Raw genomic sequence first — 25,096 nt, forward strand, 5'->3', positions numbered from 1 at the left:
CCGTTAAAATAATTTTCACCGTTGGTTAAAATTCTCCCACATTTCAAAGTTTGAGAACCTGTAAACAGCATGATGACGTAGGCGCGTGTCAGTTAGGTCATACGCGAATCTCGGAATGGAGTACCAGGCGGAGTATATTATTATACCATGGTTTTACTTATATCCCTGTTGACATTTGCTGGGACGTCATTCTTTCCGTGACCACAGCTGGTGCAACTCAGCTGAAACGTCGGAATTTAAGGTAAAAACAATGAAATTATATCACAGTAAACTTGTTTGATCGGAATCTGTCATGGATATGATCTGTCACTGTCAAAAGTGACGTTTCTGACTGAATTAATCGAGCTAATCTGATAATTAAGACCGAACACGGCCATGAAGTCTTTGAACAAACGTTTCTTAGAATTGTCTCGATGAAAACTTGATAAAAACGGTTAGCAAAAAATGTATTTTTGCCAAAACGCTTTTATTACGTAACTTTGCCGCACTAAGAAATTTTCACTTAAATCGTCCTAAATTGGAATTGGAACCAATTGGTAAAACGATTAAATTTCTAAGTTACGAAATAAAGCAAAGAAAGTAAAAACAAATTATCGAAATGATCCGTCTGATACTTATTGATTGCCAACGGGAAAGTTCATTTTAGAGTAATGTGTGAGGCGTGATAGTAAATCGTGTCTTACCGACTTTCGAAGAGTGTTGATAACTTGATTAGCTCAATAAATACTAGATTTATCCCGCAACTTCGTCCGCATACAATAGTCACGGTAATCGCACACACATATACTTAGCCATTTCTATACCACTAGTAGGGGCAGGGAGTTATTAAATCTTTGAAGTATTTGTTTCAAATTTTAACTCTTATTTTCAATTATCAGGCATTAACAGGTTATGAATTAGATCAGCCGGCGTATTATGGATGGCATCTTTATCCACGTGATATAATAACTGTCACTTTTTAACACCGTGGGATAGAAAGTGACGGACACCGTTTTATCAGGCTGTCACGTAGACAAGAACGACCATCATATCAGTACTGGATTAGTTATGGGATCAGATCCATAACTAATCCAGTACGGATATGATGGTCGTTCTTGTCAGTGTCAGAAGTGACGTTTTTTGTTGAAGAAATATCAGTTTTCACACGGACAGGTCAAACTGGTCAAATCCATAACTAATCCAGATCTAATTCATAACCTGTTATGGAATTCAAAATACGCCTGCTTGTATGAATAACACAAGAGGCGGAGACGTTTCGCTCGCACCAATACATGTACGAACAAGTACGAAATTACACGCGGTAAACAAAATGACATCATATAGATATCAAAATATTCTTTCGAATTGGCCTCCAGGACAACGCTACAAATCACAATTTTTCTGGATCTCGATCTGCTGGAAAAAATATATTTTACTATTATACTGTCATTATTAGATGGTTACCTTTTTATTTAAAAAAAAATCAGAATACCACATTCCCATATTTCGAGTTTTCACAAATTTTTTCTTCTTTTCAGATTCTAGAAAATTATTCGGCGGCTACCGAATAACGCCGACGTACTGCAAAGCGTCACGAGCAGCAAAATATAACCGAGGGAACACGATATGCATGTTCAACCATGAGTGCCAACAGAGAGGGGGCGAGGTAAACTCTTCTTATCTTATGTTATGTTATCTTATCGATTAAAATACAACAGAGGGAACACGATATGCATGTTCAACCATGAGTGCCAACAGAGGGCCAACAGGGGGCGAGGTAAACTCTTCTTATCTTATGTTTTGTTATCTTACGTTATGTTATCTTATCGATTAAAATACAACCGCGGGAACACGATATGCATTTTCAACCACGAGTGCCAACAGAGAGGGGGCGAGGTAAACTCTTCTTATAGTTAAAGAAGAGTATACCGTAAAACAGGGTGAGTAGGTTTTGCGGAGAGAGGTGGGTTATGAATGGGGAGAGAAGGTTTGAGAGGGGGGTGAGAAGGGATTTTAAGGCTACTGCTACAAAAATAATGTATTCCAATTTAAAATGGAGCTATAGTAATACGCATAATAAAAAAAAATCGATCCAACAATCTTCCAAAATCACCTTTGTATGAAAACCCCTCTCACCCCAAATACGAGGCACTACGGGGTGAGGTGGGTTTTCCTCTTTATCGTCAAAGTTATGAAATGGAACTACCCAAAATAAAATAAAAACTAAAATACAAACGTCCGGAACACTTATTATATATGTCGTAGTCAGATCGTATAATCCGCCGTATTACATTACGGCTAGCCGTTATCAAAAACAGGGGCGTTTTGAAATGCGGCGGTTCGACGATTAGCCGGATTGTCATTGCGATACGTTCTTCAATAAGGCGGCTAACGTTTAGCCGCATCGTACTACTATTTTAGATTGTAGAGTGACCAGTTCTTTCGGTCGCCTACGTAACCGGAGTTTGACAATGTTTGCAATTTAATTTATTTTTACCACGGTCCCACCGCACTACATGTGTTTATTTTCCAAAACATTTCCTTCGCAACTTAAATAGACGGAGCCCCGCAAGCGGGGCTCCTATTTCTGGGCGGTTTGCCCTTCGGGCATCTGAAGCTACCTAACGAACCTAACCTACTTACCTACCTACGCTTTTTTCCCCAAAGTGTAATGTTTTCACGGACGTCTCACTAAATCAATAGGTAGGTAGGTTAGGTTCGTTAGGTAGCTTCAGATGCCCGAAGGGCAAACCGCTCAGAAATAGGAGCCCCGCGAAGCGGGGCTCCGTCTAGTTAAGTTGCGAAAGAAATGTTTTTTGAAAAGAAACAGTCCGACGAACTCCAGATTTGATGGACACCCCAGCGTTTGTCAGGCAGCGCCACGGGTGTTAAAAATGGGAACTAAAAACTGTCAAAGCGGCGGCTAATGACTCGCTGTATTACATTACGGCTAGCCGTGTTGAAGAACGTATGGCGCCGAATACATTCCGGCGGATTCTCATTCAGCCGCATTCAATCCGGCTAATCGTTAAACCGCCGCATTTCAAAACGCCCCTGTTTTTGAAAACGGCTAGCCGTAATGTAATACGGCGGATTATACGATCCGACTGCGACATATACACCATTCAGTTTTCATATGTAAAAATGAAATGTTATCGAGGTTTGAATTTCAGTTTTGACCCTACTCACCCCATTTTACGGTACCTCGCTCCCATTAAAATGAAATTACCTATGAATAGAAATCCTCCTCCATCGAAACCTTGAAGTTTGTTAAAAACACAATAATAGAACAGGTGCCCACACTCTCCACTTCACGCCTCAATAATATCTAAGGAAACGACACGCTAATGCTCAATAGATGACACCTTGCTGTCACCTCTATTGACAATGACAATGACTTAAGTTTCAAGATGACATGTACCGGGACCGCCAGTACGTTTACCTTAATAGTTGACAGCCGACTCGCCAACGATATCTTAAAGTAACTGAAAATGTAACAAGCTATCTATTATAAATGAATTTTCTTTTTTCAGGTAGTCGGCGCATGTATGGACGGCTTCCTCTTTGGTGCCTGCTGCCAACTCAAGTCCGACAGCCAATCCCACATCCCCAAGGGCCCTGGCGTCGTCATGACCAGCTACCTCGACTACCCTGAGGCAGAGACCGAAAGTGACGACTACGACTCAGAGGCCCTCAACGCTTGGCACAACAGCTTCAAACCTATAGTCACACCTGGTTACAGACCTGGAGAGAAACCCTCATCATCTACCGTCAAAACTGTTGATGACAGTACTGAGAAGGAAATTATATCTGAAGGTCTAAGTCAAATAACTGATTCGCTGTTACACGCTCCTCCTAAAGAAGATAACTTCGTTTACATTAAACCAGCTAAACCTGATGGACTGTATACACACAGTTCTATTGATCATGGAACTGTAGACACAGTTCTGTTACATAAAAATGGTTCGGCAGTAGATAACGTAGCGAGACCATCAGATTTTAACATACAAGTGTCATCAATGCAGACGAAACCGACTCCACCGCCAAGCACAACAACAACGACTCCTAAAACTGTTTCCACACACAGACCGATATACACAAAACCTGTCTTCAGACCGAAGAATAAGACTACAACGAAAAATCCCGAAAACTATGTCCAAGTTTCAACTGTGACTAAAGAGCCGCAGAAGATTACTGAAACTTCGATCAATAGTATCATTCTAATGCTAAACGAAAGTACTCCTAGTTTGAAGGATGAAGTTACATCGCCAATACCTGATATTGCTGAAACAAAGTCATCACCATCACCGTCAACTGCTACTGTCTCACCAGTGCAATACAGCAGTACATATCCAAATTATTACTTATCTACAGGTCACTATGTAACTCTTAAACCTTCATCATTCGGAAGTACTGTATTCTCAACAACTACAACCAAGCGACCAACAACTACCAAACGACCTGTCTTGATTACCAAAAAACCTATAAAGTACACGACACCGAATTCGATACCTCAGGAAAGCAGGCCGTCTAGCAAACCTTACACGTCACCAAAACCTAGTCCATCTACTAGTCAAGCTATAGACGCATTTAACCGCTACCCGACGAACCCTAGCGATTTCGGCGACTCCGTAACTACTTTCAGCTACGTCAGCTCAACTACAACTCCCCAACCTTCATTCCATACCAGTACAACTAGACGCCCGCCTTCTACCAGCTATGTCACCGGTGCTAAACCTGCCAGAAGACCAGTTACATCACCATCAAGCATAATATCCAGCTATGACGTAGCTCCTGAAACCTTCTCGAGCGTGACACCTACTGTTATAGTTCTAAACGGCTTCCAAACTACAAAACCCGTCGAAGATAAAGAGCCTGAATTCGTTGAGATATCTCAGGAGCCTTTTAAAAAACCAGTGAGCCAGATCACAGTGAATAACCATATAGAATCGACTAACAATATCTACATGGGTAAACCTCCACAGTCCTATGAAAGGCCTTCATCTCCAACAGTGGTTATTACTCCAAAGCCATCTCCAACAACACCTTACCCTATCAAATCGTCTACTAGACCTGTCTCTGTAGTCATTTCTACAAGTCCGAGCTTCGATTCTTACACGGAATACTTCTCAGCTACAACTTTAAGACCTGAAACGCAGACGTCATCGGATGACTTGATTAATTTCCCTCCAGTTAGAAACCCGATGCTCAATGCTACAGGATCAAATCCAGGGCTATACAACACAAGCATATCTCTATCTGATAACGAGCTTGAAACCCTTCACGACATAGACTTCACCACACCAACATGGCAAGAGGATGAAAAACTAAACGAAAAGATGAATCTCTTCGTCAACAAAATAGTCGGTAGTCTCCAAGGCACATTCCAAGAACTTCACGACATAGTGATTCTTGATAAAAAGCCGAACGCGACAATCATCAACTCAAAAACGACGACACCTAAGCCTAGTAAAAAACCGGCGACGACGCGAAAGCCTGTCGCGACGACTCGGAAGCCGATTCGGCTGACAACGACTACTAGAAGGCCAATCGTTAAGACGACGAAGAAGCCAACGAAGCTGACGACGGCTGCGCGACGACCGACAACGACTACGGCGCCACCACCTACTACAACAATTATTACGACGACTTCTAAGAAACCAGTAAGTTAAAAGCTAGGGATATATGCACAGAAGTGTCTGTCAGATCGGCCTGGCGGATAAATTACATTTACCTGAAAAACACATCTGTTAGTACCTATAAGTATCTCTAGCTAATCTTATGTAAAATAGGACACAAGTGGTTAATAGAGGCAGTGGCGGATTTGCCCTAAGGCCCAGTAGGCCTAGGGCGGAAAGATACTAGTTAGAGGCGGCAGTATGTATGTATGACGGATGCTGAGAAAGGGGGCGGCTATTACTTACTACAGGCCCTGAGGCCTAGAGCGGCAAACTGCAAATCCGCCACTGAATGGAGGCCTAAATTCCACACAAAGTAGGTACAGCGAGCTGCAATAAAAACTGCAAACCCACATTATGAGTGCGTTCCATTCATAAAGTATGTATGCACGTATAGCATGTAGGTATGGTAGGTAGTCTTATTACTGGTTAGTCCGTCATCGCTCCTGGTTCCCCCGGGCCAGGTGGCATGCGTAAACGCATTTCCCCAACGTTAAAAAAAAGGGTAAGTATGCATTTTTTCACCTGTGTACATATGTGTGTCATTGTGTATATGTGTGTGGCTTTGGACTATAAGTACAACGTATTCAGTTAAAGTCTGATTTTACTCAATGTCAAATGTCATTATCAGTAGGTATAGTTGAATTATCGAGAAGATGGAATTGCATTTGTAGTGGTTGTATGCTGATAGTACAAGAAAATAGAAAATTCAAATATAGAATGCCTGTAAACAAACAGTACTACTACATATGCAATTCCACGCTCTCGATGATACGACTATATGTAAAGTACCTAAACGTTTTGGTGCTACACTGTAAGTTTAAGTTGAAATAAATAAATGAAATGTAATGGAACTCCGCTAAATAAATGGACACATTGAGTGACCGATATTGACGACACCCAATTAGGACATTCAAAGAAGTGTGTTATATAATTAGGTATAGCAAATGGCGCCACGTAAAGAGGTTATAAAATAGACTAGATGATGCTTGTGATGATAATTAAACCTACACAACAAATCATAACATCAAGTGATGACTTAAATCGTTTTACAGGTGACAAGAAAACCCGCAAAGCCCGTCACGAAGCCCCCAAAGCCAGCTAAAACCACCACCATCGCCCCCACCACCACGGTCACCAGCGAGGCGGTGGAAGAGGTCACCACTGAGCCTTATGCTGACCAGACAATTGATTATAATGACAAGAACTGTGAGTATTTATTAAATTTGACTGCCTAAATTACTTACTTATTGTCAGAAAAATTACTAACAGCCATAGAAGGTAGGATCCTATAGAAGTGTTATACGCGTGCCTCCATGAGGGACAAAACATACGCAATGCGACACTGTGATTGGTCGAATTTAATTGTTGCCCACCATAATGCATACTAAATTTACGGTGGGGAACAAAAAATATGTGTGACTGTGACAAGGACAAACAATAATAGCTAGCGCTTTCGCTGCTACTCCTACTGAAAGATACATAAGACTATCCCGTTCGGTCATTTCCCCCCACCCCTCATGCCAGATCCAGTTATATCCTAGATTCATGGTAACAGCAGTATTAACCCTTTAAACGCCCATCGTGCGCGGAGCGTCATTGTGAACCTTATGGGAATGCACGAAGGTTGATATTGGGCTGAGGCCGCGCGCGTCAGTTAACGTCTTTGGCGATCAATGGATTAAAAAGGTATGCTATAAGGTTAATGCCCGTTAACGGTAACAGTCGCTGAAAATTTCGAGTTTTAAGCAGTCTTAAGTAACTTATAAAAAATAAGTCATTATATGTTTTAAAAATTAAATATATCTAATATTGATACGGTTATTTATACCCCCTGGCACTGGCTAAAATAACCGACTTGGTTTCACATTACATCTCAAAACTTTTTTGTTGAAAAATCTTGGCGACCGGTCTGGCCTAGAGGGTAATGAAGTGAGGTAGTGACCCTGCCTGTGAAGCCGATGGTCCTGGGTTCGAATCCCGGTAAAGGCATTCATTTGTGTGATGAACACAGATATTTGTTCCTGAGTCATGGTTGTTTTCTATGTATTTAAGTATTTATATATTAAGTACATTACATATATCGTTGTCTGAGTACCCACAACACAAGCCTTCTTGAGCTTACTGTGGGGCTTAGTCAATTTGTGTAAAAATGTCCTATAATATTTATTTATTTCGTTGCGAGACTTGCATCTTTTGACATGTAATTTTTTTGCTGGTATTTATATTTACAAAAAAATCGTCTCGTTTTCAGTATGCGGCGTCCGACCCCTGATAAAGTCCGGACGCATAGTCGGCGGTAAAAACGCTCAACAGGGCGAATGGCCCTGGCAGGTGCTGGTGCGGGAGTCCACGTGGCTGGGTCTCTTCACTAAGAATAAGTGTGGCGGGGTGCTGATTACTGGCAGATTTGTTACGACTGCTGCTCATTGTCAGCCTGGGTAAGTTTCAAAAGATTTCACGTACCTAAGTTTAAGTTTAAGTTTAAGTTTCAAAGTACCTAAATTTCTTCTGCGAAAACTTTGGCAGTAGAACTTACGTACTAAGGAGACCCAGCCAAGATTTTTAAGAGACTACATGAAATTCTACAAAAAAGTAGTTACAATCTTAGCGCCACTTGCACCATCCCACTAACCCGGATTTAAGCGGTTAAACCGTTAACCCAATGTCAAATTGTACTGGTAACCATGGTAACTCCAGGTTTAACCGGTTAACCCCGGGTGAGTGGGACGGTGCAAGTAGCGCTTAGAGTTGCAAGCATCATTTTGCTAGGACGGCTAGATAATAAAGAGTGGTAAACATCTGAACGTAACCTTCCAGTTTCCTGGCATCCCTGGTAGCAGTGTTCGGGGAGAACGACATCTCACTAGACCTGGAGCCCCGTAAGCCCGTCTCCAGAAACGTGCGCCGTGTCATCGTGCACAGACAGTACGACGCTGCTACGTTCGAGAACGATCTGGCGTTACTCGAGTTGGAATCACCTATTAAATTCGATGCTCACATTGGTAAGTGACTTACGACATCTCACTAGACCTGAGCGCCTACCGCGAACCACGTTCGACGTGTTGCCCCCTGTCACACTTACGTACGAATTTACAAGTGCGACAGAGAGGTAAGGGCCCCGTAAGCCGTCTCCAGAAACGTGCGGCGCGTCATCGTGCACAGGCAGTACGACGCTGCTACATTTGAAAACGATCTGGCGTTACTGGAGCTGGAGTCGCCTATTAAATTCGATGCTCACATCGGTAAAGAATTTAGCGTTCTATTCGTATCTTTATAAAAATGATCTTTTCTTTGTCTTTGGTATGTTTTTATTATATTGCTATTGTGTCGTTGATATTAGAACATTCACTGGATGGTGTCTTGTGTTTTCCAATGTTTATAGAAATAATATAACTGTAAAGCAACTCTCAACATCATGTATCACTTTTTTATTTATTTATCTTTTTAAGTCTTATGAGAGTCTTATAAGCAAATTCAATGAGATAAGTGCACAGTCCTGTGATAGATTGTGGAAGTGTCATCATTAACGCCAAATTCCCATGAAAAAATGACGTTCACAATGGTACTTCCACACTTTGTCACGTCAAATTCAGTGCAGAGTTAGCTTAATAGACACAGACAAACTAGAAATCTGCTCATTGCCTACATAAGATTTTCTCTTCATATCCTAAATTTACGTATGTACACAAGATTGTTAAATGTTTTTTTCTTCCTAGTGCCCATCTGCATGCCACCAGACGAGAGCGACTTCACTGGCCGCATGGCGACGGTGACGGGCTGGGGCCGCCTCAAGTATGGTGGCGCCGTACCAGCTGTATTACAAGAAGTACAGGTATGTATAGTATTCTACATTGTTATTTTTTTGATTAAAATAGTTATATTGACAAATCTATTAGGCTAAGCCATCAAAAATAGTAGTAGACCTAACATAGAGCCTTGAGGCACTCCAAGCTTTAACACAGTAATGCAACCTTTACAACTGTTGTTTATGTTATATGACTAAGACATGAAGACAGGACGTAAAACGTTATCGTATAGCCATAGACCATAAGTACCTAATAATATTTACATTTTGAAATAAGTTGTCTGTGATCCACTCAATCAAATGCTTTAGAGGAATCTTAAAACTATTTTGGTATAATACGTTATCAATAGAAAAGTTCTAAAGATATATTATAATTATTCAATATCTCTACATTCTTAGTCATATAATTACTTCGTAGTCTTTGAGTTAAAGCAGTTAAAGGCAGAGAGAAGATAATAAATTACTTAATATGTTTATGTTCTTCTATTCTTCAAAGGGAAACCGTAAAGTGTTATTGAATACTCATATTCGCTTTTTCAACCTTTCATTAAGTAGTTCGATTTCTTTCTCTTCAAATAAATTAAATTTCAAGCGTGTGACCAACATCTCGAATATTCCAGGTACCAGTGATAGAAAACAACGTGTGCCAAGAGATGTTCCAGACCGCAGGACACTCGAAGAAAATTCTCAGCTCCTTCCTCTGCGCAGGATACGCCAACGGACAGAAGGACTCTTGTGAAGTGAGTATAATCAGACCAGAACCCATTGATGGATAACAACTAGATCTTGAGATTAATAAATTTAATTTAATTAATTAATAAAATTAAAGAGAATACTATTATGGCTATTATTATTATTATGGTATTTAGCTGACAGTTACCCTCTGCGTGAAGATGGCATGTGCAACTGTGCCGAAATATCGTGAACTCACAAAAACCCTGATATTCATTAGTATTTATAGTGTAAAGCTAGCTTGAACCCGTAATATAGGTCATTGACATGTTTCAGATAGCATATAATTTTAAATAGATCTTTTAACTCGTCCCTTTTGAAGAAGACAGAAATACTATTGTGAAGTGAGATTTGAAAACCTAACATCTCCTCGTCCTACCGTTGTACCGGGTATTTTGTTACGTCATCGCGCTAAAGAATCCCGGGATCCATTCAATAAATACCCGTAATTTGACCTTTCAACCCAAATTAAGCGTTATCTAGGCCTAAACTGTAGGTTTTTGGTCTGGTTAAATAATATAAATTATATTTAACACTATTTTCATTTTTAGAGATCGCTCTTAAGCGATAAGACCGCCTGTTGTTGCCTCTATTGTCTTTGTTTATATTGTACATTTATTGTAAACTACGTATGTGTGAGGTGTGCAATAAAGAGTATTGTATTGTATTGTATTTCTCAGAAACTTTTTGAACTGGTTTGAAGCCATGTTTACAGCCAGGCCGCCATCATTAATGTGTGATTTATATTCCAGGGCGACAGCGGAGGCCCTCTCGTCCTCCAACGCGGCGACGGCCGCTGGCAGCTAGTCGGCACCGTCTCCCACGGCATCAAGTGCGCGGCGCCTTACCTCCCCGGAGTTTACATGCGAACGACTTTCTACAAGCCTTGGCTGAGAAGCATCACCGGAGTGCATTGAGGAACCTTACATATGTGATGTTATCTATAAAAGAGACCAACAATGTTCCAATGCAAATGCGACGCAGGGTAGCACCATTGACCTACCTTTGAGCTACCTTTTCGTAGATGGGTGAATCGACAATTTCTCATTGTTATTCTATCCCGTCAGTCAGGCGACAATAGTAGCATAGTTTGTGTTAGAACTCTTGTAGCACATTATATTATGGTGCTTGATAGATGGTCCACTGTAGAAAGGGCTTATAAATACCACGAAAATGCATGTTTGGTTAATTGAAATTTAAATGCCTTAAAACCAGAATTCAACGAGTGACCATGGTGACCGTAGCCATGGCATCAAGTGACAACAAAAAGTTGATTCACCCAGATAACTTCACATATAAGCGCTGTATAAATTTAACATAGTTAGTGCGATGTATAAATCGCCTCGTTCTGTGCAGCGATATTTACCGGCATTTTGGGGAAACTTTATTGTGCGCGCCAGTTGGTGCACGGTATAAAACGCGCCATGCCCGGCGTCTTCGTGGCTTTGTCTAAAAATTACAAGTTAAAACGTTAATTAAAAAAAATTGTTAACAAGAACCCGTATTGAACCATGGAAGGCCTGCTTGTCTTTTAGCATTTGAGGAGTATCTTTTCAATAGGGCATATTTTTGTATGGTGTCCATAGAGAAATAAGCGCTTTTGAAAAGACACTCTTCATTTAGATTAGAAACGAAGAACACTGGTTGTTGTTCAAAAAACGAACCTACACTGCAACGCCATCTCATACCCTTTAACGGTTAAAGACGTCAACTGACGCGCGCGGCTCCAGCCCAATATCAACCTTCGTGCATTCCAACAAGGTTCACTATGGAGCGCCGCACACCAGAGGCGTGGTATTCAAAGGGTTAAGCCTCAACCACAGAATAAATAATAGTAATACCGTACAGAAAGGAAACTTCCTACAAAACCGAAGTTTGACAGCGGTTCAAGGTCGAATCATGCTGTCCCTTTCTAATGTATGGCACTATCCCTTTCGGCTATTTAGGGTTTTCAAAATTCAAGCCATTATCTTATCTGTGGTCGTGCACGCAAAGGGACGTCAAGATGTGTCAACCCTAATAATTGCTCGGAGCAATGCTGAACCGAACGGAGCCGAGTTTGCCCGAAGGGAGGAGTTTCGCACCCCTGCCTCAACCATGTAGAGAGAACTTAATATATAAATATCCATTATTTTTTGGCGCCATCGACTCCCTAAGGTGTGCCTTAAACGATTGATCGATTGTCATTCAGACGTATGCTATTTACGTTATTGACAATTCAGTCAATCAATTAGTCATTACATTTTTCTAAAAGATACAAAACTAATGATCGTTTCGCTATGTCATTAAGAATTGCTTCTTATTAGTATTTCATTTATGTCTCCTAAATGTCGTGTTTATGTCTCAATGACATAGCGAAATGATCATTAGTTTTATATATTTTAGAAAAATGTAATGACTAATGATTTCATTTGTGACTAGGTACGAGTATATTTTCATATTGACTGATTGAAATCGTGGTCATATTTTTGGGCAGTTATCATTAATTAATGTGTTAGTAAAAATTCAATTATTTTTAAATTATTCTTAATTTACACGACGTTAGTCTTCCCACCCTTAAAGTGTTTTTTATATAATTTTAATGAGACTATGCAATTATTTTGTAAATAAATGAAAGTGTTTTCAGATTACGTGTTTTAAATAAATGAAATTTTGTATTTATGAATAACAGCTCTCTATTTAAGGTGATTAAATTCTTCATGTATATTTTTTAAATAACATTTTGATATAATTAATTTACGTACACGTATTTTTCTTTTGGACATTTTTTAATAAAATAAACATTTGATCTTAAAACACTTTCTACTGTGTCATTTTCTGCATTTGTAATATACATTTGTATATTTAGTAGTTTTAGTAATTATTGTACATTAAAATGCATTTATTTATTGTTAAATAGTAATATAATTAAGATTTAAGAACTGACAATGTATAATAATATTAATTTAAATTGTTCCTGGTGACTTTTGTTATTTTTGAAAATGTGTCTTTTGACAACGATTATATTTTCTATTTATTCAAAAAAAAAATTCCATGAATATCTCATGAATAAAAAGTACTCAATAAAGTACTCAATAATTTGTTTGCTATAAAAGTTCATAAAAATACTGATACCATTTCGGATTTACATATCATAGAAAATGTACCCACATGTTATGTAAAAATATGAAACGCTCAATAATTTATGTATTAAAAATAAGTAGACAATGTTAATAATCCTACGACTGTTATGCATTTATTAAAATAATCAAATACAACTGTTTTTTATTAGTGTGCTATTTTCTATCAATTCATGATTAATGTTGGCTTTAAGCATTTTTCTATTGATTTAAGTTTGTATAAGTTATTTAATTGATTGATCAAATTATTTAAATATTGAAAATATAACACTTGATCAATACGTACACATAACTATTTGTACAGTCAAGTGTACAAATATTCGTGCACACATCATACTCAAAAATATGTCCCATAGCTCTTATGTCAGCGAAGAACTATGGGATATATTTTTGAGTTGATTATATGCACACATATTTTTACACTTTGCTGTACCAACAAGGGGCAAGAAGAAGAAGAAGGGGGAAGAAGAAGAAGAAGAAGGGGCAATAATACTAGTGCAATTTAATAAAACACAAAATCATTTGCATCGAATATATTCCACAAATCTCTAATCTACATCATAAGCTTTTACACAATAACTTTGTGGCATTTTTTTTATGATTTTATTTATGCACTTAAAATAAAGTAAATTCACTTATTTCTAATACAAGAATTAACTACATTATTGATAAAGCACAGCAGTTTGAGTTCGTGAATATACAAATTATTGTTTTATAGGGTTATTTGGAAACTTTTATTTATTAAAAAGTCAGAATTAAATTATTTTTTTGGAAGACTTACAGTTAGAGTAGAAACAGTGAGCCAATTACAAGTTTCCACAGCAGGTAGAAATATTGCCACAACACTTAGCTAATTGTGAGGCTGGGTCGATTTGTGTAAAATATGGCATAATAAAAATTAAATAAATAAATATTATAGGGTATTTTTAGATAAATTGAGCTTAGTCAATTCCTAAATTTGCCTTCTTGAGCTTACCGTGGGGCCAGCCCCAAGAAGGCAAAAAAGAAGAAGGGAAGGGGAAGGAAGATTTTTCAATGTTTTAAAATAATTCATTATATTAATTTTACATAATCCCGTAGTTTCCAAATAACCTCACACAACGGCATATTAAATAATTGATTTTCATTAATTATACGTATATAATTTAAATATTATTATATATTTTGAATCACAATACAGCATGAGTTATATTATATTCAAATAGTTTAACTGTGATTACGGGTAAATGTATTTAAATTATACGGTTGAATTTTTACAAGTAAATATACATTTATGATTATATATTTTAGGTAGGCATATGTATAGTAGTAGGTAGGTATTTGTATATGTATAGTAGCCATTTACATTTAACTTTCAATTATTACATTTAGATATCGATTTGAAAGTTTTTAAGTCACGTCAACTATTAAAAATAAATAATTAAGCAGATAAATATATTTTGATCATTTTTGACGGAATAGTAAAAAGTAAAATAATATTAAATGTGATTTAATGCCATTCTAATTCGTGATTTAATTCACCAAAGTGAATTCGCTACGTCGCGTTTAAACATCGATAGTTCATTATATTTTAATAATGTTGATTTATTAATATAATTTATGCATCTATCTTAAATAAAATATTTTTCTTTAAGCTGTATCACTGAGGTGTGCTAATAAAGAGTGTTCTATCTGTCTATCTATATATTCTATATTGATCCACGCATTAAATAAGTATACAATATATGAATATTAGTTTCGAAGCTTAGATTTTTTTTATTAATATTATGCAAATCCACCGCTTAAAGTGACAAAAAAACTTAACAACATATATACATAAAAATATTGTGCTTTGTTAACCTATTCATAAATATTATAACTATATTTTCTACCCAGCCCATTAACTAAGCTTACATTACAGGATTTTCGGGCGTTTTTATTGCAATTATCGAAATTGCTTTTTTATACATTTTACATTACAGAAATAAGTACCAAGACTTTTTTGTAAGCACTATTATAACCTACACTTTTTTATCTAATATACCTACTATCAAATGTATTCTCATAGGCACTTAAACGATTAAATGTGAATATGTACTTAGAAAAGTGGCAACATACATATCCGTTTCCGCGATCGAGATTTTCACTAGATGGCAGCACCGTGAAGAGAGGTCTTTTTGACAGCTGCTGTCAAATCCACCAATAAAAAAATATGGTTAAACATGATTGGTGGATTATCACAGCTAGACCTCTCGCCATGGTGCTGTCATCTAGTGAAAAAATCGATCGCGGAATCCCTCATTATTCTATGTAGCGTATGTTAATTTATGAAATTGTGCTGAATAAACATAAAAACAAATTAAAAGTGGAAAAATCCCAGTCTTGGGTGGGAATGGAACCCACGACCACCGAATCGCTAGCCCGCTGCCCTTCCATCTGAGCTATAGTTTGAATAATCTCAGGTGAATTTTTCGGGCTCGGACCCTAATCTGTTAAACAAAAGATATTGTTTCCTTTATGCAGTGGTTACAATGCTTACTGCTAATAGCCCCGACGTAAGTAACGGGAACAAACCCATTTAAAGGGCAAATTTACCATTCTAATTATTTGGTTCAAATTCTTGAATCAGCTCATTCGGAGATAACACGTTTTTGCTATCTCTAAAAACAAGACCACCCTAATTGTTCTCTGAACAAGCTGTCATATGAATTTGAACCTTAATACTATCACGATAGTTGTTTTTTAAACGACATGGTTGCTTTGGCACGTGGCTGTAGACCGCTCTTAAAAGAAACAAAGGCTTTTGTTTAACGGATTAGCACCCGAACTCGAAAAATTCACCTGAGATTATTCAAACTATACCAAGACCTTACCTAATACAGCGCATATTTAATGTTTATATTAATTAGTTTCTAAGTTTAATAGCATTGGTAACTGTCGTGTCTGCTAGAAATTTTATTGTGCTGAATTTCAGCAAAAAAATAGTACCAATAGTGCTATTTAGCTAGATAATTTAAATTAAAGCCTACATATATGCTTATATTATCTCTGGAGATAATGCAACAGAATAATAGCAAAAAATATGTCTGTAATAACAGGTTATGAATTGGATCCGGATGGTCATTTTTTCAACAAGAAAAAAAAACATTTATTTATATACAAGATATATACAGTGGTACTACTAAACGAAATTAATAACTAGCTTAAATCTAAAACATAGGCCCCTGAGGCATTGTACCAAGGATGCTGGCGGCATTTCCTCGCTGTATCGCAATGCTGATACGTTATCCGAGGTAGCTGCCAGCTCTTCGGTCACCAGTTACGTCAACCAGACGCTTCGCGATTTCTGCGAACAACTCGTGCGCGCTGGGACCCCAGAAATAAATAAATATTTGGGGATAATCTTACAGACATCAACCTAGCCCCAAACTAAGCAAAGCTTGTACTATGTACTAGGCGACGATATACATACTTATACAATAGTTCACGGGATCACACAGATTTATAACAAATCTAGATCAAATTCATAACCTGTAATTAAAATCAGAATACGGCTCCTGGAGCACAAGTTTCGGTATTTAAATATTCTTCTTACTAATATTTGAACGAGTTTAGTGCACTTATGAATTAGAGTAACAACACTTTTTTCTAACAATTCTGGCTATGATACGTTGAATATCCAATCTGCGATTTTATATCAATATTATTTTGAAGATACTATAGAAACGTAGTAAGCTATATTACAACACCTATCAGCGAACATTTCTAAATGAGAAAAAAAAGAATCACATATTTCACGTCGAGAACTTATATTTCGTTCACGACATTAAAGTTATACATTATATATGTACTGTCATACTCGAATTCCTTCGTGTAACTTAAGTAGATACCAATATTTAATTACTAAATAATCTTTATAAAGTCTGTCAAGCCATTTCCGTCAGTAGAAAAAAGCCGCTAAAAAATGTAGGCGCGAAGGGTAATCGTCCCATAGAAAATTTGAATTGCGCGCCTTGTTCTACTGACAAAGTTGTTTGACCGGCTATATCATTTTTGAACACCGATTTGATATTCTATTAATTGTAATACTCTATATAGATCAAGTATGTAACACTTAAATCACATCGCAAAAGAATCGACATCAAAAATCTTTTTTTTCATCGATATTCAGTTTACCTAAACATTTAAACACGCCGTTTTCATTGCCGTAATTATTATTGCCAAGTTACACATTTACTTAGACATCTTACCCTTGTAATGTAGACATTTTTTACAAATAGCATCAGCTTTTTCCTTTATTGTTTGACTTGAGCTCCCTCTATCAGCTTCTGGCTTGGCATCTTCAGTTCCAAAAGGATCCTCACTAAACTGTTGAATTAGTTTCTTAATATAACTACCAGGGCCTCTAATTGTGAGTTTAGTATCACATTCATCCTTATTTTCAACTTTATTTTCATTATCATTCTGTCTAAATTCGCTTAGCATTTGCAGACCATCTTGGAAGTTTTCGAATGCCTGAGTGATTTTGTCTCCAATGTTTAGTTTTTCTTCTAGATCACTGAAGTGTACTGATTTCTGTGTGTCATTTACTGGATCGGTGATAGCTTTTGAGCCTGTAGGTGTTATTATTATTTCATTATTTTTAACATCAATGGTTATTTTAGCGTCATCAAGTTTGAGACCGGTTAAGGAGACGTCAACGGATTTGGAGCGGTATTGCCTGGTGGGGAGTTGTAGCTGGTTCGATTCCGGGCTGGCCTCTTGTTTGATGGTGACAGGTGAAGGAGACAGCGAGGACCTGTCACCGGGGCTCGATCCTGGAGTTCAATTTACTTTATAGAAAAAAACGACGTCAATTGAAAAATATAATAGAAGAAAAGACATATATTACAGTTATTTATACTTGTATTAAAGGAATTTGTGAAAAATTAATAGTTACTTAATATGAGTTTTGTATTCGATAAATAAAATTAAAATATTTAATAAGATAATATACATGCTCATAAATTATGTAATATTATGTAAAATTATCAATATATTAAATATTAAAATATATTTTGTCCTAACCCCATTACTGACAAATAGACTCAATTAAGGATTTCAATTGCAATAGTAACACTACCAGCAAAATAAAGATAGAATAAAAATAAATGAACTTGAAGCTCTCACAATGCTGAATAAAATATAAATCTAGTATAATCAAATACTAAGCAAAGCAAACGTTGTAGTTAAGTACGTACTTAATTTATGAGCCTACCGCCAAAAACTCAAAACTACTCACACATTAATCTATTTGGATCCAATCTTGTTTACTTTGGCACCTAGAATACAATGAGCAAAATAAGTAAAAAAATAACAAAAGAATAAGCAACAATAATAACAGCAGACGGTGATCATCATACCATATACATCAGTACAAAAATATAATGTAAAAAATATTAACCGAATCGATGGAATGAAGTGCAATTTGCAGCGCAACAAGAAAAGAAAAGCCTGATGAGATAGATACACAAACACAAAGACATAAACAAGTGTCTCAAATGTCTTGAAGAAAACATGCATTAAGTCCCGTTTTCAAAGCAAACAGAAGAAACCACCACCAACCGTTAGACACATCCTCCCCCTCCTCGTGGCACAGTGGGAGGGACTGTTCCACCATCATCCCCTGGACCATGTCCATGCAGGAGTCTAGAGAGAGCTTCTTCCCGCACATCTTGATCGCGCGGATGCGACGACGCATCTCTGGTTAAATCATCATTATCATCATCATCATCGTCATCATCATCAATATCGTCATCATCACCATCATCATCATCATCATCATCATCGACGTGATCATCATCAGTAATGTTAATGTGCAAAATAAGGAAAGGCGGGTCAAAAAGCTTCATTTTAATCACAGTTCATTCAAAATGTATATTTAGAATTCTGATATTCTACAAGAACATCCTGTAACTTTATAGTTATAGTTACAGCCTGGCAAAAAAGAGTAGAAATTAAAAAGTAGCAACACTGTAGTGTCATCCCTTTCAAATTAATTTATATAAGAGAACGGGACGACACCACAGTGTTAACTTACCGCTTTTTCATTTCTACTTTTTTTTGCCAGGCTGTAAGTATTCTTGCAAATTTGCATTAAGTAATTAATGATATTGATTGATTGATTTGAGGAGTGTTAGTGAGAGTTAGTAAAATAATATGAAGCGTGATGTGCTGGTATTACTTACCTCTGAAGGTGAAAATAAGCAGAAATCAACTTTGGCTTAGAAATTTTCATAAAAAAGTCGGCCCAAAGCGAGTTGGCCTCGCGCTTTATGGGTTCTGTACCTTTACACATTTTATTATTATTTGTTGTTGTAACTGCACTCCTTTTTTTGGGCAGTTGTGTAAAAATATGTAGAGAGCAATATTTATTGCGCATTTATTTAAAAAAAAACGTATAATAAATTGTGATTTGTACAGCAAGCTTCAAAAAGTGGGTATTTGCTTTTGCAGCTGGGTGTACATTTCAAATCTCTCTTACCAGGACTATCCTTCGGCTCCATCTTAAGCTGCGCGAACGTCTGCGCGCAGGATGTGAGCACCTGCTCATAGTCGCATATGGCCGCGTGTGTGCCGTTCACTATCTTGGGACTCATCGGGCTGTTAGCCAGGAGGAGACTGGTGCCGAAGGTCGCGTTCAGCTCGCGGGTCTCTGCAATCAAATTAGCACATTGTGTATCTATCTAATACCTTTAAACGAGCAATTCTTGTTTATTTATTTATATATACAGGGTGTTTGGTACCTCGTTTACCAAATTAAAACGGCAGATAGGTTGAGTCATTTGCTATCTACTCATGCCTAAAAAAAAAATTGGCCATGGTTTTTTTTACTACTGCGCAAGTAAAAATTTGAAATTTACGAAAAACTGGCATAGAGCTGAAAAAAAAACGTGCGCAAAATTATAAATTTCTAGGCCTGGGAAGATAGCAAATGACTCAACCTATCTGCCGTTTTAATTTGGCAAACGATGTACCAAACAACCTGTATATTTCGGGGATCTAGGAAACGGCTCTAACGATTTCGATTAAATTTGCTATATGCGGGTTTTCGGGAGCGATAAATCGATCTAGCTAGGTCTTATCTCTGGGAAAACGCAAATTTTTGAGTATTTATATGTCTACCAGATATTTGTGTATTAAGGGCGATGAACAAGAATTTTCAAACGAATGTGAATTGACGCCCGAAACCGCAGGCAAGGGCTTAACTAACACGAGTTCGTAATTCCTGTACCGCCATTACAATTGTGAGGAACAAAAGGGAAATAAATATAACTTCTGCCTAATTTTGTACGTACATTACAGTTCTAGTACAATTTTTTTGATTTATAGACCGCATCGCCTAGCAAGTGTGATTATTTTGTCTTATTGTAATTTTCAGTATTTTGATTCAAACTCGACAGTTACCTACTGGTCCTTCGAACCGGAAAAAAACTTGCTTTCATATTCCTGATCTGTCATTTTTAAAAAATGGTGCAAATCTAAGCTCCGATTTTATAACGATTTGTGTAATTACTATTTTAATTTTAATACTTATGGATATCACGTGAGTGGTTTGGTGTAATAATGTTAACCTGTGTGTAAAGTTTAATAAATAAATAAATAAAATAATGGAACGTAACTGGTGACCGAAGAGCTGGCGGCTACCTCGCACAACGTATCAGCATTGCGATACAGCGAGGAAATGCCGCCAGCATCCTTGGTACAATGCCTCAAGGGCCTATTTTAGATTTAAGCTAGTTATTAATTTCGTTTAGTAGTACCACTGTATATATATTTTATGTAAATAAATGTAAAAAAAATCTATATGTATAAGTATCTATATCGTCGTCTAGCACCCATAGTACAAACTTTGCTTAGTTTGGGGCTAGGTTGATCCGTGTAAAATGTCTCAGAGATTTATTTATTTTTATTAGATTAGATTTCATTTATTTGCAATAGGCATGGTACAGTGGTTCTTATGCTATTGTTATTAGGTAACACATGATTAACAACATAGTAGCATGCAAATTTACATCTTAAACATACTAGGACATACGATACATATTTTATTTATAACATTTTCATATGAGAAGCTAGGAACATTGATGTTCAGATTTTATAGCATTTGATTCATCATCATCATCATAACTTAAGAGCTTTGCTCTTGTCGGTGGAGAAATCGCCACTCATTTCTTTCGTGTGCCAGTCTTTTAATTTCCTCATAGGACGCATTATTTTTTATTTGGCTGAGATAAGTAATTCTAGGTGGAGACCTAGAGAAGGAGGGAGCTCCTTCTCTTGTTTTTTCAATCCTGCCTTCCAGGGTGTTGAAAATAAAAATAAAAATACGAAACATACCTTTGAGGGAGATCCTAGGCTTCTTCGGCACCACGATGTTGCCATTGTCAGATCCGAACACCTCCATCAGGATCTCAGACGCCACTTTCTTAATCTCATTCCAATCATCTGAAAGAGAATATTTATATAATATAATATATATAATATATAAATATATATAATATGAATATTTATACTACTTAAAGATTACTAGTAGGTAGTCCTTTTACTTATAGACTATAGTTTACGCTTGCCGATAACTGTTAAGGCGCTGGTTCTGCTTATACATTAGTAGACGGTCTCGCACTTATCCATGTAAGATGCTAGTCGTGTTAGGCCAGGTTGAGATCTTAAACTTAGTTATAGTTGTTCGATTTGTAGCTGGCCCCGACCGGCTAATCCTTTGTCTATTGTTAAAACCGCGCGTGCTACTACCTGAAAAAAAGATATGATTCTAATTGGCACTCAGGCGCGGGCGAGTCCAAAGCTCAAAAACCCAGTGTAAGTGCGCTCTCCGAGAACGCGCCTTTGTTACGCATCTCGATGACACATTTTAGACTGGTTCTATAGCGTTTGACTCGCCGGCACTTAGTAACCGTAGAGGGGCCACACAGAGCCTTGCAAATTATTTTTCCATTTCTTCATTTTTAATCTTATTGCAATTTCCATAGGAATTGTAATTCAATAACCGGTTACAGTGACTGAACCATTTTTATGCAGGTCAGTAGCACACGCAGTTTTACTTAACAGTAGACAGGATTAGCCGGTCGGGCCAGCTACAAATCGAACAACTATACTCAGAAACCGTTCTTGCCACCGTTCTCTCTGTCTTATACTACTGTCTTACCAAGTATGTCCTGATTGGTGGTCCTCTGTGACGACACGGTGAGGCGAATGACGTACGTGCCCTTGAAGCAGGGCGGCACGGCGTGAATGTAGCCCTCTCTCTCTCTTACCAAGTATGTCCTGATTGGTTGTCCGCTGTGACGTCACGGTGAAGCGAATGACGTATGTGCCCTTGAAGCAGGCCGGCACGGCGTGAATATAGCCGCGGGCGTTGAGACGTTTGAGGAGACGCTCGGTGAGGGCGTTGTCGCCCTTCATACGGAAGGCCACCATGCCTTAAAATAACCAGATTAGAAAGATAAAGTAAAATGTTTTCTCAAACATGCGTGCAAATAAAGTAAACGTACTAGTGCTAGACATGCTAATGCCCAATAGATGACACCTTGCTGTCACCTCTATTAACAATGACTTAAGTTTCAAGATGACATGTACTGGGACCGCGTCGAGCACCAGTACGTTTAGCTTATCGTGATTACTTTCGTAATGATAGGCTGCGAAACACCGTGTCGGCAATGGATATTCGTACTACATTGCCTTCGTTACTTTGCACGTACGTTGAACTTTACTTCACACTAAGCCGGCTCTTTATATCACACTCGGCCGTCAATCCCCTATTTCTCGGTCTTTGTAGTAATTTAATTAGGTACTTATAAAAATATTATTAAATGTTTACAGCTTCCATTACCTAAAGTTTCCTTTCTGTGGTTCTAATGCTCTTGGATCCTACTCAAAAACATTTTAAACTATTTAACTTATATGGTGTCTTACCTAGATTCCTCGGTTGCGGAATTTCGAACCGCTGGTCAGCCAAAACCAACGCCTCAAACTTCTGCGCCAAGCGAACGCTCTGAAACGAAAACCCGAATCCATTAACCATTACCTCTAAATATTACTCTACCCATAGGTTGTCTGGAAGAGATCGCTTTTTAGTGATAAGACCGCCTATATAAATTTCATTGTAATTTTACATGATTGTATTGTTATAGGAGCAATAAAGTTTATTTACTTACCTACTTATGGTAGACAAAGTCCTTGTAACCGATTTTTTAAAATCGGTTATGTTTTTAAACCTCAAAAACATTTCTAAAAAAAATTACCCCGTGAAGACTTGATCTTGATATGATTGATTTACTAATTAAGTTACCAGTCAAGTAACCAAAATGAAAACAAAATTTTTGTAGTTCAGAGGGGTTTGACAATGCAATATTTTCAAGTTTTCGACGTTTGTTTGAGTAGGTGGGTAGGTACTTAATTTGTTTCATTATGGTGACAAACTAGATTATCTCTAATAAAATAACAAATTACCGAGTTACCTCTCTTATATGCTTCTGAAGACCGGTGACGCCATAGTTCCTCAGCACGAACCACAGCTTTAAAGCCCTGAAGCGACGACTCAGGGGAATCTGCCAATGCTGAAAACAAGACATTAACATTTAGACAAACTCATTCCCCAGCCGACCAGCAGATATTTCTGAAATGTCTAAGTCGATTACACCAAACTGACTGTCACCGTTAAAACGTCCGCTAAATTTTATTTTATGAAAATTATATTTGGGGGTACTTTCAAAATGCATCACGCAAATTTCAGATATATTTCAAGCGATTGTGTGAAAAATTAAGTTGTAGAATGGTTGTAGATCAGGTAACGAACCAAAATTATAACACCTCCACCAGAAAAGCTGAATTTTTCGAATTGGAAAAATGAGAAAAGGCATTCAATTAACAGGGAATCAAAATAGGACCAGTAGTCATTTATTTTGTTATTATGTTGTATATTATTTTTAATTCTACATATATTTCATAAATGAATGTATCAGTTCCACCACCAATGTTAATATCACCACCACCAATATCAAGAATTCGTACTAAATATTCCTTCTCATCCGGATTCTCCAGCTGTATCTTCTCCCCTCACCCAAGAGACATCTTAACCATGTAGATCCTCTTCATCACCATGGCCCATCCATTATCCTACCCTTCCACCATCCACCAAAAACCAGAATTTCTGATCTGAATAATTCTAGTTCTTCAAATACTGTATTGATTCTAATAAAAATAAGTGACATTTGAATTTGTTAAAAATATCGATATTCGTCGACATTTCAGATGTGGCTAAATTAATAAACATTCCACTAACCACGAAATTCTTAAACAAAGTATAATTTTAGGTCAGGGTAGAAAGATTTGAAAAGTAACGTACTGAAACATATTCGTGTACAAAAGTATTTGATTTAGATAGTTAATCAATTAACAGCATTTTATATGTACTGTGTGTCCGCCACCAAAGTTATTAAAACCACCACCAATATCAACGTTTCGTACTAAATATTCCTTCTTATCAGGATTCTCCAGCTGAATCTTCTCGCCACACCCAGGAGACATCTTATCATAACCATGTAAACCTTCTTCTTCATCGTAGAGATCATGATTTGAACCACCGCTGTTGAATCCATCATCAGGCATATTTTCATCGTTGTTCAGACCTTCATTTGTTTTTTTCAGTTCTTTATCATTGACAATGATTTCATCATTAATTTTAACCTCTTTGGTGCGTAACATTCGTTTTACGTTTGACACTTGAGAGCCTACCTATAATT

General features: G+C 37.4%; 2 protein-coding genes across 3 annotated transcripts in view; one reads left to right on the top strand and one right to left on the bottom strand.

Annotated features, from left to right (window-relative positions):
• Positions 1 to 11,122, top strand: part of LOC134802856 (serine protease filzig) — a 46,923-nt gene extending 35,801 nt beyond the window's left edge. The window contains exons 2-9 of the mRNA XM_063775592.1: positions 1,518 to 1,645; positions 3,513 to 5,642; positions 6,713 to 6,866; positions 7,912 to 8,098; positions 8,478 to 8,662; positions 9,377 to 9,492; positions 10,086 to 10,205; positions 10,950 to 11,122. Coding sequence (XP_063631662.1) covers positions 1,518 to 1,645; positions 3,513 to 5,642; positions 6,713 to 6,866; positions 7,912 to 8,098; positions 8,478 to 8,662; positions 9,377 to 9,492; positions 10,086 to 10,205; positions 10,950 to 11,114 — 3,185 coding nt within the window. The 3' untranslated portion in view covers positions 11,115 to 11,122. The remainder of the gene's footprint in view (positions 1 to 1,517; positions 1,646 to 3,512; positions 5,643 to 6,712; positions 6,867 to 7,911; positions 8,099 to 8,477; positions 8,663 to 9,376; positions 9,493 to 10,085; positions 10,206 to 10,949) is intronic.
• A 3,523-nt stretch (positions 11,123 to 14,645) lies between these two features.
• LOC134802723 (histidine decarboxylase-like) overlaps positions 14,646 to 25,096 on the bottom strand; it is a 41,982-nt gene continuing 31,531 nt past the window's right edge. The window contains exons 12-19 of one of the 2 annotated variants that reach the window (XM_063775372.1): positions 24,822 to 25,088; positions 23,813 to 23,911; positions 23,268 to 23,346; positions 22,610 to 22,774; positions 21,675 to 21,782; positions 19,819 to 19,989; positions 18,900 to 19,037; positions 14,646 to 18,112 (exon numbers count right to left, since the gene is read on the bottom strand). In XM_063775372.1, the coding sequence (XP_063631442.1) occupies positions 17,529 to 18,112; positions 18,900 to 19,037; positions 19,819 to 19,989; positions 21,675 to 21,782; positions 22,610 to 22,774; positions 23,268 to 23,346; positions 23,813 to 23,911; positions 24,822 to 25,088 (1,611 nt within the window). In that variant the 3' untranslated portion in view covers positions 14,646 to 17,528. The remainder of the gene's footprint in view (positions 18,113 to 18,899; positions 19,038 to 19,818; positions 19,990 to 21,674; positions 21,783 to 22,609; positions 22,775 to 23,267; positions 23,347 to 23,812; positions 23,912 to 24,821; positions 25,089 to 25,096) is intronic. The other variant, XM_063775373.1, reaches the window with a different exon arrangement.

Source organism: Cydia splendana, chromosome 25, assembly GCF_910591565.1.
Source record: "Cydia splendana chromosome 25, ilCydSple1.2, whole genome shotgun sequence".
NCBI lineage: Eukaryota > Metazoa > Arthropoda > Insecta > Lepidoptera > Tortricidae > Cydia > Cydia splendana.